This window comes from Hyperolius riggenbachi, chromosome 12, assembly GCF_040937935.1.
Source record: "Hyperolius riggenbachi isolate aHypRig1 chromosome 12, aHypRig1.pri, whole genome shotgun sequence".
NCBI classification, from domain to species: Eukaryota; Metazoa; Chordata; class Amphibia; order Anura; family Hyperoliidae; genus Hyperolius; species Hyperolius riggenbachi.
The window spans coordinates 16,640,617-16,654,244 of record NC_090657.1 but is presented as its reverse complement, the minus strand read 5'-3'; the positions used below and the strand labels follow the sequence as shown (position 1 = coordinate 16,654,244).

At 47.5% G+C, this 13,628-nt stretch overlaps 1 protein-coding gene across 1 annotated transcript in view; it reads right to left on the bottom strand.

Annotated features, from left to right (window-relative positions):
• The window catches only part of PECAM1 (platelet and endothelial cell adhesion molecule 1), a 121,345-nt gene that overhangs the window by 33,708 nt on the left and 74,009 nt on the right, over positions 1 to 13,628 (bottom strand). The window contains exons 10-13 of the mRNA XM_068263830.1: positions 13,177 to 13,204; positions 12,999 to 13,066; positions 4,427 to 4,483; positions 725 to 793 (exon numbers count right to left, since the gene is read on the bottom strand). Coding sequence (XP_068119931.1) covers positions 725 to 793; positions 4,427 to 4,483; positions 12,999 to 13,066; positions 13,177 to 13,204 — 222 coding nt within the window. The remainder of the gene's footprint in view (positions 1 to 724; positions 794 to 4,426; positions 4,484 to 12,998; positions 13,067 to 13,176; positions 13,205 to 13,628) is intronic.

The window sequence follows — 13,628 nt, the reverse complement described above, 5'->3', positions numbered from 1 at the left end:
CTATGGAACTCACTTCCACAATCAGTACGAGAGGCTCCTTCTCTGGACAGCTTTAAAAAAAAGGCTAAAAACTCACCTTTTCCATAGCCTTTGAGACTGCATAATGCAGGGTCACAACACTTTGAGTCCCCAGGGAGAAAAGCGCTATATAAATATTATTGTTATTGTTATAACAAGGATAAAATATGTTGTAGACTAGAGGGTATTGTATCCACCACTGTCTGTTGTAAATTCAATCTAAATGGCCGAAACCTGGTTGGGATTTGGAGAAGGCCAAAACCTGGTTGGGATTTGGAGAAGTGGGCAATTATATACTCCAATTACTGTATATTTGCAATTAGCACTTTATGCGCACTTGTTGAAGGCTAGTTTATGCACCAGGGTCCTGTTTGCAAGGACCCATGGTGTGAGTACTAGTTTCTGGACCTGTTTTTAACTAGTTTTAAATAAATTGGATTTTTTTTTGAGGATCCCAAATCTGATCTTTTGCATTTGGTTTATGTGGTGATGACCACCTGTCAGTATATTGTGCGCTGGGTGGCTGCAGGTCTCTGCAACATAGCGCCAAGGGATATCTACTATTGTTCTAACAATCTTTTGGAGAAAGGAACCTGTGGCAACTTGACTAATTCAACTAAGTGGGAAGCGCTTGTATCTTCCTACCTCCATTGTGTGAAATCAGTATCCCGTTACCGTACAGACTGAGTGAGGAAAGTCCTCTTACCTTGTTGGGGTTCTGGTGGAGAACCATCAGCCTCTGTGTACTCTACATCATGGTTCTGCTGACTGTTTCCTGGAAATGGGAAAGACATATAAAAGCTTTAAGTTGCAAATTAACTGTTGTACTCCCAATAAAGCTTAACTGACTGTACCCCAATCTATTTTTTTCATGTTAGACATATCAGGACAGGCTTGTCTCTCATGTTGTGCTAGGCAGGTTTAGGGTGGATTTCTTCCCTCTGAAGTCTTGGGTGTTCCCATCTACTTTGGGGTGTTCTCACCAATAATCGGGTGTCTACCCCCCCCCCTTCTGTTACAATCACCCTAAATTGAAGTAAATTAAAAACCCAACTGGTAGAGTCATGGTTGCTTTGGAATGGCTCAGTATGAGGGACACCCACTCCTACTGGATTGAGCACCCAACCGGTTTAAATTGCAGATATAACACTGCTGGACTCCTTGAAGGATAGACTGTTTTACAGTATATGGTCTAACTTATCAGCATGCAAAGAGATGCTTCAGTGGCATAACTATTAACCATGGGACCCCCCCCCAGCAAAGCTTTAAAGGGCTTCACACCAATGACCACACCCCTTTCCCGCTTCCCATTTGGTCACATCCATAGTCTGAGGGCACATCTGCCACTGCCAGGAGTAATAACAAGTGTGGCCATCTCGATCCCCTCAACCATAACAACTATGGCCATCATGATCCTCTCAACCATAACAGGTATGGACACAATATCATGTGATCTGAAGGATGGAATCCTGGTTGTATAGGTGGGAGGAAAGATTAGTAGCTAGGACCCCTCACAGCACTGGGCTACCCTGCAGTTGCAGGGGCTACTCCGTTATGGTTACACTTCTAAATTCACTCCAGATTACTTCTTTGAGGCCGACATGTGATCTCTAGAATGGTTTTAGGAAAGTAGTTTTCAGCTGGGATGTCTTGTTGGGGTCTGGTTCCTGCAGAGTGGAAGAGACTTCATGTGACCAAAGCTCAAGTTCCCACTTCCCATTAGACTCTTGAGGGTGCCATAGGCTGCAAATTTGGGGCTATGGCACCTAATATGCAAGACTTCTCGTATCTGTACAAACATCTGGTGGGCAGACTTAGTCCCTAAAAGTAATAGTCGATGAGATGCAAATTATTCTGGGTTGAATGCTGATTTCTTGCAAATTATATGTAGCTTTGAACTGAATCTATCAAAATCATCATGAAGTGCATATGGCCCAAGCTGCATACAATATGCATGGAATCTGCATGCAAGTTGGAATTATTTGCATCTGACCGACCATCTCTACCTCCTTACAGTGGATGCTTTTCTTGGGAAGGTAAATGCCTTTGATTTTATTTGCTCGCCCTCAGTGACAAGTCTTTCTAGTGATGAAAAAACAAACACCTGGACCAACTACAATGGAGAGCGTGCATCAGATGGTTGCTGAAGATGCAACTTCACCCCCATCATGGCTGATCAGGGACCAACCACTGTGGAAGAATACAGTAGTAATCAGTCAGAAAACTCAACTGAACTGAGTAGATTCAGTCCGACAACTTGAATAACCCCCGTGTAGTCATGGCGCCATTGGTTGATTGTTATCTAAGGTGTGTTTGTAGGTTTGTAACAAAGATGAATCGAAAAACTATTAATTGACCCTTTAGCAGCCAATTTATTTATTTATTTATAGGCTTGCAAGTGCTCCAAGCAGTGCCGTAGCTATAGAGCTGTGGGCCCTGATGCAAGTCTTACATTGGGACCCCCCCAAACACTCTATACATAGCAGTTGATACGGCGCACCAATGCCAATGGCAGCTACAGTGTCAGAGGTGCAAGAAGGGGATGGGGAACTGTTTATTAATGATTACCACTATTCAAATCATCTATAGAAGTGATTATTATGAGCACAGGACCAATAGAGAGCTAATAATACAGTTGAGGGAGGGTCATTCGGGGCCCCTCTGACCCAAGGGCCCTGATGCGGTCACAACCTCTGCACCCCCTATTGCTACTCCCCTGGCTCCAAGCCAATTAATTTTAGCACATTTTTTTATTTCTGATTTGTCATATTTCCTTGCTTTTAATTAGTACAGATGTATTGTGTATTTATGGCCACTTGTCACTAGGGGGCACTGTGCGACAATAATAGTGGACTTCTGCTTTCAGTTTCTATATTTTCTGCTAGCAGAGAAAGAGATCAAAGCATTCCAAGAATTTGCAGCACAATGAGTTTTGCCGACTGAGGTCAAAAGCAGGGCATTTATCTGAAATGAGATAACTCTATTGAAGCTGTTAAAGGGTTAGAACCACCCAGTTTATAGTATACAGTAAATGTTAAAATTTAATTAATATCTTATGCCCTCGCGTAATCACAGACATAGCCGGCCTTTGATATGAGCGACCGGAGCGGTCGCTCAGGGCGCCAGCTGCCAAGGGGGCGCCTATAGCTAGTTGCCTATACTGAGGGCACCTACACCTGATTTCCTATACTGAGGGCTCCAACACCTGGCTACCTTTACTGAGGGCACCAACACCTGGCTACCTATGCTGGAGGCACCTACGCCTGGCTACCTATGGGGGGCATGGAGACCTTCAACTGACTTCCTATACTGGGGCCCCTATGCTTGGCAACCTATATTGAGGGCACCTACACATGAGATCCTACACTGGGGGCACCTATACCTGGCTACCTGCCTATACTGAGTCTGAGGGCGTTTTTGGGGGGGGGAGGCGCTCTGTGGCTATAACGCGTGGTGCAAATTGTCGGTGCTGTGCTATCATTCTAATTGGGAGGGGGGGGGCGGCTAACTGTCCCACTGATTGTTTTTATTAATATTCCTGAAAGGTCCTAACCTTCATTTTTAAGTGTATTCAGGATAATGCACTCTTTCCATCCATTCGTGGATATTAATAGTATTTTTTCTATTATACATACGTGACGTGTCACAGAGATCTGAGCATTTGGTGTGATGTGTCACAACGTCAAAAAGGTTGGGAACCACTGTCCTAGGAGATATCTCAGGAGAAAAGGGGAATTGCATATGGGCCTGTGTGTGTGTATATGTGCGTGTGTGTGTGTATATGCACGTGGGAAGAGGATGAAGGGGGGGGGGGGGGGGCACAAAAATCAGGTTTCGCTCAGGGCGCTGTGAAACCTAAGGCCGGTCCTGATCACAGAACATCTGTCTGCAGCATTGCAACACTTAGGCCAACCTTTAGTAATTTTATCAGACTTTTAGTGGTTATGGCTTACTCTCCCCCACTTCCACTCTAACTGATAAGTCAGCCTAACCCAACCCAGCCAGTAGCGTAGCTAAGAAGCTATGGGCCCCGATGCAAGTTTTACAATGAGGCCCCCCAAGCACTCTATACATAACAATTGAGGCGGCTCACCAAAACCTGACAAGGACAACCACAGTGTCAGAGGTGCAAGAAGGGGATGGGGAACAGTTTTTTAATGATTACCACTATTCAAAGCATCTATAGAAGTGATTATTATGAGCACAGGACCAATAGCGAGCTAATACTGTAGTTGAGGGAGGGCCCTTCGGGGCCCCTCTGGCCCAAGGGCCCCGATGCGGTTGCAACCTCTGCAACCCCTATTGCTAAGCCCCTGAACCCAGCCATGTGCCTGCAACACTGAGCAGTAACATTAACCAGACATTATAAAAGATGATGGCACGTTATCACCGACAGCAGCAGACATACCTATGTTTTCATCAGTTTTAAGAATATGGAGCTCTTCTTCATTCTGTGGGCTACCTGCTGCAAGCAAACAAAAGACAAACTTAGATGAATATCCAAAGAAAATATAAATAATTACAAATGCCGTGTGTGTTTTCTACTGAGGAAGGGGTCTCCATGGTCCCTGAAACATATTAGGCATTTAATACACTAACTAGGCCTAAGGCCTGTTTAAAAACAGGCGCAAGGCTCTGGCCGCGACACCTGCACTCCCTGCCGCACTTCCGCAAAAGCAGTAGCGCAAAAGCACGGACACAGGGACAGAAAAGGGCGCAGGGACACAGGGGTTTTATAGTATAGGATATGAATAAAAACATTTGTGCAGCTTGTGTGTCAGTTATACATTCAGCTATTGGATTTGTTGGAGGAACACTGCTCTGCACAGCAAAAGAGTGTGCAGTTCCTACAGTTCTAGATTTTGAAGGTAGTTCAGTGTTCTAGAACTGGAAGGGTGTGGGCCAAGGAATCGAAGAATCCATGGTCCAAGGGAGACACAGCCCAGAAGCAAATAAGTGCAATAAGGAACAAAAAACAAAAAAACAGACTATGTAGAATTAGAACCAACCAGGATAGCCGAGTGGTTAAGGCATTAAGGCGTTGGACTTAAGGTCCAATCAATGTATATCCGCGAGAATTTGAACCCCACTCCTAGTAAAAAAAATGTGACGTCACTGAATGTCAAACAATGCCTTCTGTGTGCCATCCTACACAAAACTCTTGCTATGCTCCTGGCAGCTTATGTCTCTAAGAATTCCTATGTAAGAAATTAAGCTAGGAAGCCATATGAAGATGGATCAGCAATGACCAACAATCGTTCCCTGATTCATCTCCATAATTGCGCAAACTACAACACAAAGTATAGTTTACACGGGGTCAAATTTTTGCGAAGATCAATGGGGATCTAAATGATCACTCGGCGCCTGTTGCTGGGAGCGTTCTGCACCTGCACAGCATTACTGCACACGCACAGAAAGCTCCCAGCCACAGGAGGGAGCGCGCTGTGCCGACTGGCCCGATTGGCCGGGGAGAACTGGACTGATACCGGGAGATCCAGAAGACTTTAGACCGTGGCAAGGGAGCGATCTGCGTGGAGGGGGCTGGAGGAAGCCCCAGGTATGTATAAATCTTTTGTACCCCTTCGGCTCATGGTCCCTTTAAAACACTGCAGAAGATGTCAGCACCTTATCCACTTGAGGAACGTAGGGTTACAACCCCCTAGTGACCAGGCTATTTTTTACAATTTAGGCCACTGCAGCTTTAAGGGTTTGCTGCAGGGCCGTGCCAGTGATTCCCCCCCCCCCTTTCTGCCCACCAACAGAGCCTTCTGTTGGTGGGCTCTGTTCGCTCCCAGGATGTTTTTTTTTTCTTTGTCTTTTTTTTAAATAAATGTACATATTTTTTATTATCTCCCTACTACCCCGCCAGCCAATCCCCGAGATCGGCTGTCATAGGCATCTGCCCTCCCTACCCCCGCCAGCCAATCACCGAGATCGGCTGTCATAGGCATCTGCCCTCCCTACCCCCACCAGCCAATCACCGAGATCGGTTGTCATAGGCATCTGCCCTCCCTACCCCCGCCAGCCAATCACTGAGATCGGCTGTCATAGGCATCTGCCCTCCCTACCCCCGCAAACCAATCACCGAGATTGGCTGTCGTGGTCATTTGCCTTCCCTACCCCGCCAGCCAATCACCGAGATCGGCTGTTATAGGCATCTGCCCTCCCTACCCCCGCCAGCCAATCACTGAGATCGGCTATCATAGGCATCTGCCTATGACAGCTGATCGCTCCTGATGCTCTGTAGGGGACTGCCGAGTGACACGGCTGTCCCCAGTAGAGCGCTGCCATAGATCGCAGCACTGTACCATGTAAATAGAAGGTGGGTTCGCTGTCTAACAGTCTCCTAGCGGCGATCTCCTGCAAAACCCCGCCCCAGGACTTCACGCCAATTGGCATTGAGCGGTCCTGGGGCTGCCGCTTCGTTCTGGCCAATAGAGATGGCTCAAACCTCAGATTTTAGGTTTGCGAACCTCGAACGCGAACTTCCGCAAAAGTTTGGGTTCGCGCGAAGTTTGCGAACCGCAATAGACTTCAATGGGGAGGCGAACTTTGAAAACTAGAAACATTTATGCTGGCCACAAAAGTGATGGAAAAGATGTTGCAAGGGGTCTAACACCTGGAGGGGGGCATGGCGGAGTGGGAAAGATCAGTATTTGAAGCACAGCAGCGTTTTTAAGGGCAGAAATCACATTGAATGCTAAATTGGAGGCTTAAAGAGCTTTAAAACATCTTGTATGTGAATACATCAATCAGGTAGTGTAATTAGTGTACTGCTTCACACTGTCAGACCAAACTCACTGTGTAATGCACCGCAAACAGCGGGTTGTGTAGTGACAGCAGTGCTGGACTGGTGCGCACAATGGCGAGCGTGCAGGTGATAGCGGTTTTCAAGCCCATATGGTCGCCGGGCTGAGGTAGCTCAATGACAGAACAACAGTGACTGTCCAGCTGATTGAGTTTGCTCTGTCCACAATGAAGCAACGACCTTATTATCTTGGATGTACACACTCAAATAGCCGGCGGTCATTGCTTCATTGTGATACGCAAGCCCTTTCACTGCGGCCAGGTAACGATCACAAAGGGGAATTGACACATGTACATGCCTTTTGTTTTGTTGCTGCAGCTGCAATGCAGCCAGAAAAAATAGGCAGGCATGTACACACACCAGAAAAAATTGTCATTGGTTTTGATTGAAGCCGCTGCTAGCAGCAGCCTTAAAAATTCAGGAATCCGCCTGGAGTCCTGGACCCTGTTGGTGGTGGCGGAGAAGGCAGTCAAGCAGCCTGCAGGCAGAGATGCTGTGTGGGGACTGACATTGTCTTGGGGCAGGCAGTCACACGGCCTGCAGGCAGAGATGCTGTGTGTGGGGACTGACTTAGTCTTCGGGCGGGCAGTAGCCCTCCGGGATCCATGCCTCCTTCATTTTGATAAAGGTGAGGCACTGAACACTTTTTTGACCTAGGCGACTTCTCTTCTCAGTGAAAATGCCTCCAGCTGCGCTGAAGGTCCTTTCTGACAGGACGCTTGAGGCAGGGCAAGACAGGTGTTGGATGGCAAATTGTGACAGCTCTGGCCACAGGTCAAGCCTGCGCACCAAGTAGTCCAGGGGTTCATCGCTGCTCAGAGTGTCTACATCCGCAGTTAAGGCAAGGTAGTCAGCTACCTACCGGTCGAGACGTTGGTGGAGGGTAGATCCGGAAGGGCTAAGGCGAGGCATTGGACTAAAGAATGTCTGCATGCCCGACATCACGATGAAATCGCTGGAGCGTCCTGTCCATGCCTGCGTGGACATGGGAGAAGGATTACTGGCAGTGGTACCTTTATTCCATTGTGCTGTGACATCGCCCTTAAATGCACTGTAAAGCATAGTTGCCAGCTTGTTCTGCAAGTGCTCCATCCTTTCTGCATTCCGGTGAGTTGGTAACATCTCCGCCACTTTGTGCTTAGACCGAGGGTCTAGTAGTGTTGCCACCCAGTACAGGTTATTCCCTTGAGGTTTTTTTATACGGGGGTCCCTCAACAGGCTGGACAGCATTAAAGCCACCTTCTGCACAAATTTGGATGCAGACATACTATCCACCTCCTCTTGCTCTTCCTCAGTGATGTCAGTTAAGTTCTCCTCCTCCCCCCAGCCACGAACAATACCACGGGAAAGTTGAACAGCACAAGCCCCCTGCGATGCCTGCTGCGGTTGTTCTTCCGCCTCCTCCTCAAAAAAAAAAAAAAAAACACGCCTTCCTCATCTGGCTCCTCTTCCCCACATGACTCTTCCTCCTCCTCCTCCTCCTCCCCCCTCCTCTGTGCTGCCGCAGGTGTAGAGGAAACATCTGGTTCTGCTGGTAGTTGATCCCACAACTCTTCCTCCTGTTCCTGTTCATGCTCCTCCACAGCTTGATCCACCACTCTACGCACGGCACGCTCCAGGAAGAAAGCGTATGGGATCAAGTCGCTGATGGCGCCTTCACTGTGACTTACCATGTTTGTCACCTTTCAAACAGCCGCATGAGCCTGCAGGCATTTCGCATGAGTGTCTAGTACTTCGGTCAGAAAAACCTCATCTCCCCAGAGCATGTCCTTTCATAGTAGTTGTAGAGATGCTGGTTGACGGCTTTCTCCTGTTGTAGCAGGCGGTTAAACATCAGGAGCGTTGAATTCCAGCGAGTCGGGCTATCGCAAATCAAGCACCTCACCGGCAAGTTGTTTCTCCGCTGAATATCGGCCATGCGTGCCATGGCCGCGTAAAACCGCCTGAAATGCCCACACACCTTCCTTGACTGCTTCAGGACGTCCTGTAAGCCTGGGTACTTACACACAAATCTCTGAATTATTAAATTCAGAACATGTGCCATGCAGGGTACATGTGTCAACTTTCCCAAATTCAAAGCCGAAATGAGATTGCTGCCGTTGTCACACCGATCTCCAGTTGGTGCGGGGTCAGCCACTGAACAACCTTTTTGTTAAGAGCAGCCAGGAGAGCTACTCCAATGTGACTCTCCGCTTTGAGGCAAGACATGTCTAAGATGGCGTGACACCGTCGTACCTGCATGCAGCATAGGCCCTGGGGAGCTGGGGCTGTGTAGCTGAGAGGTGATCGCAGCACCAGTAGAGTAGCACTGCCACTCAGCCGAGGAGGAGGAGGAGGAGGACGACAGCAAAGATGATGTAGCAGGAGGAGTAGGAGGAGAAGGAGAGGAGGTTGCAGCAGGCCTGCCTGCAAGCCATGGAGGTCCGCTTCACAGCCACGTACTCCCTGCTTGCCAGCGGTCACCAGGTTGACCCAATGAGCTGTGTAAGTAATGTACCTGCCCTGACTTTGCAGACCAGGCAACCGTGGTCAGATGGACCCTTGACCTAACGCTGTGTGCCAGAGATGACACCACTTGCCTTTCTACTTCATGGTACAGTTTGGGTATCGCCTTTTTTGAGAAATAATTGCGGCCTGGTATCTTCCACTGTGGTGTCCCAATGGCCACAAATTTTCGGAAGGCCTTGGAGTCCACCAGCTGGTATGGTAACAGCTGGCAAGCTAACAGTTCCACCAAGCCAGCTGTCAGATGCCAGGCAAGGGGGTGACTGGCAGACATTGGCTTCTTTCGCTCAAAGAAGATTTCCTTCACAGACACCTGGCTGCTGCTGTGGACAGAGGAGCAGGAACCGCTCAAGGTGAGAGGCAGAGTGGAGAAGGGTGGCTGTGAAGGTGCAAGGGAGAAAGCAGCTGAAGATAATGCACCTGAAGGAGGAGGAAGAGGAGGAGGGTAGCTTTGCTTTTGTGTGCTGCTTTTCCTCAAGTGGTCTTCCCACTGTAGTTTGTGATTTTTCTCCATGTGCCTTCATAAGGCAGTTGTCCCTACGCGGATGTTGGCCTTTCCACGGCTCAATTTTTGCTGGCAGAGAGTACAGGTGGCATTGCTCTCATCTGAGGCAGACACACAAAAAATGTAGTTGAGCCCTGGGGTGATGGCACTATGGTGGCATCAGCAGCTGACGTTGAAGGGCATGTTGGCTGGCTGTCCATAGGTGGCGATACATGGCGCTGGACACTGCCACCAGCTGTTTCTGACGACGAGCTCCTCCTGCTTCTTTCAGCAACTTGTCTCCTCCTACTCCTCTCTGACTCCCCCTCTGAACTGTCCCCCTGTTCATCTCCTCCATTGGGAACCCACGTGACATCCATATCATCATAATCATCCTCCCCAGCTTCGCTTGTATAAGACACCTCCAAAACTGCACCAACAGCAGGTACTTCATCCTCCTCCTCCTCATACCTTACGTCCATAGTTCCGCCTAACTCAGACATATGAGGTGGTGTAACTTGCACCTTCATCTTGTTGTAACAATAACGGCTGTGAATCAGTTAATTCCCCACCAAATAACTCCTGCGAAGTGTCAAATGTAGCGGATGTGGTGCTTGTAGTAGCGCTGGTGGCTGCGGAAGATGAGGTGCTCTGTGTTAAATAGTCAACTACGTCTTGAAAATCTTGGGAGCTGATGGCACGTGCCTTCTTCTGAGCACTGTACTTTGATCCAGGGCCGCACAAAATCACGTCAGCACAACCTCGAACAGACCTGCCGGATGGCCTGCCTCTGGGTCTGCATCTGCCTTTTTTGTCCATATCGGGGGGATGAAGTGAAAGGTATGCACTGACTTGACTAATACAATGTGCAGTCACACAGGTGCAGTAAATGGTATGCAGTGACTGGTATTACAATACAATGTGCAGCTGTCACACAGGTGCAGTGAACAGGTATGCAGTGACTGGTATATAAAACAGTGTGTTGTCACGCAGGTGCAGCGAACAGGTATGCAATGACTGGTATCAATACAATGTGCAGCTGACACACACACAGGTGCAGTGAACAGTTATGCAGTGACTGGTATATAACACTGAGTGCGGTCACACAGATGCAATGAACAGGTATGCAGTGACTGGTATATAATATAACACTGCGTGCTGTCACACAGGTGCACTGAACAGGTATGCAGTGACTGGTATATAATATAACACTGCGTGCTGTCACACAGGTGCACTGAACAGGTATGCAGTGACTGGTATCAATACAATGTGCAGCTGTCACACACACAGGTACCATGAACAGGTATGCAGTGATTGGTATAGAATATAACACTGCATGCTGTCACACAGGTGCACTGAACAGGTATTCAGTGACTGGTATCAATACAATGTGCAGCTGTCACATACACAGGTACCGCGAACAGGTATGCAGTCACTAGTATTACAAATGTGCAGCTGTCACACACACAGGTACCGTGAACAGGTATGCAGTGACTGGTATATAATATAACACTGCGTGTTGTCACGCAGTTGCACTGCACAGGTATGCAGTGACTGGTATCAATACAATGTGCAGCTGTCACACACACACACAGGTACCGTGAACAGGTATGCAGTGACTTGTATTACAAATGTGCAGCTGTAACACACACACAGGTACCATGAACGGGTATGCAGTGATTGGCATATAATATAACACTGCGTGCTGTCATGCAGGTGCACTGAACAGGTATGCAGTGACTGGTATCAATACAATGTGCAGCTGTCACACACACAGGTACTGTGAACAGGTATGCAGTGACTAGTATTACAAATGTGCAGCTGTCACACACAAGGTACATGAACAGGTATGCAGTGACTGGTATATATAACACTGCGTGCTGCTGTCACGCAGGTGCAGTAAACATGAACAGGTATGCAGTGACTGGTATATATAACACTGCGTGCTGTGTGCTGTCACTCAGGTGCAGTAAACAAACAGGTATGCAGTGACTGGTATTACAAATACGCAGCTGTCCCACACAGGTGCAGTGAAAAGGTAGTCACTGAATGTGCTGGGCCTTGCACAGTATAGCAATTACCAAGGGCCAGCTGTGACTGACAGGACTGTATATGCAAGTGCCAGTGGGCCACACAAAAAAAATTAAAAACCGATCACAAGAACAGCATAAGCTCTAAAAAGAGCAGTTGTGGGGTGCTTTTAGCAATAAGAATCAGCAAGGAGCAAGCTAACAAGCCTAACCAGAGCCTAACTAAGCTTTCCCTATGTCTCTGCAGCAACCTCTCCCTTCTCTAATTACTGCAGCCAGACCGAGTGAGAAAATGGCCGATGCAGCTGGGCTCCAGGAGGGAGTGTAGCCTTATTGGCTGCCCTGTGTCTGCTGACTGTGAGGGTCAAAGTTGAGCCTAATGATGTAGTATAGGGGGCGGGTTATACTTGCAAAAAGTTCGCGGATCACCGCAAACGCGAACCACCGATTTTCGTGCGAATCGGTTCGCGGTCGAACCGTTCGGGCCATCTCTACTGGCCAACTGGCGTAGAGCTGTTGGCAAGCAGTTATAGATATGTAATATTAACCACTTAACAACCTCTGCCACGCTTATCTACGCCCCTTTAAAATTCACCTGACTTACAGGGGCGTAGATAGGCACCTCCTGTTTATTTTCCTTCTGTGCACGATCGCGGTCGCGTCCGCGTGCACGCGGATGTGCATACGCGTCGGGCACCCGCTGGTCCGTGATTGGCTGATGTGAACATGTGTTCACAAAGCCAATGACGGTGCTCATTCATGCAGAATGTGCGTAAACATTGCATCAGTCTTTATGCTGTTACAGTTACTGAGATCACTCGTGAGAGGATCTCAGATAACTAACACAGCATTAGTGACTGATCAGCACCAGTGAGTTTTTTTTTTTAATAAATGATACCCCCATTAAGCCCATTAACCCTTGCCTCCCTTAAATGTGAAAATTGCTGTGGTTTTTAGGTGAAAAACCCTGTGGTAGAGAAGTGGTTAATCATAATTATATTTTGGGGGGAATACCTCATGATTTAGATAAATGAGAGCCTTCTTAGTGACTCGGATGAAGGCTGGTTGCTGTGGATCCCAAACTGCTATGGATGATAACTAGACTCCAGATAACACCGGAGGGGGAAATGAGGGGAGTGTTTAGACAGCTTACCAATATATTCATTCTCAGATCGCAAATCCACAACAGGTTTCTTATGGGAATCAGATGATTTTTCAGTCCTAGAAAGTAAACAGTAATTTTAAATAGAAAGATGGCTGACACTGGGACCAGATTTGTAAAGCTGGTCTAAATACAGATCATTCATAAGTGTGATATTTTTAGGACGCACCTTGATGAATCTGTAGAAATCATTTTCCCTGGAAAATGTTAAAAACAAAAAAATGTTATGGTTAAACAACTAAATATGACCGCATTTGTAATCAGTCTCTAAATATGACAGTATATAGTGCAACTCCAAAAAAGAAGTGTAGATAACCATTTGTGAATGCTGACCATGTAAGACTGAAATAGTAGATGAAATGTTCAACTCCATGAAATGGGGCTCCATGAAAATGAAAAACAGTGTTCATAAAAAAATATTATGTTCCTCTAATAGTGTATCACAGCCCCACCAAAACCAGATTGTAGTAGCTTGTGTCTCTGCCCCTCCCACAGTGGTGAGAATCTCTGCAGCAGTTTTTGTCTCCTTCCCTCCCTCACTGGCGAGATTTTCCCTGCAGGAGATTGGGTCTTCCCTACTCCCACAGTGGTGAAGATTACCCTGCAGTAGTTTGTGTCTCT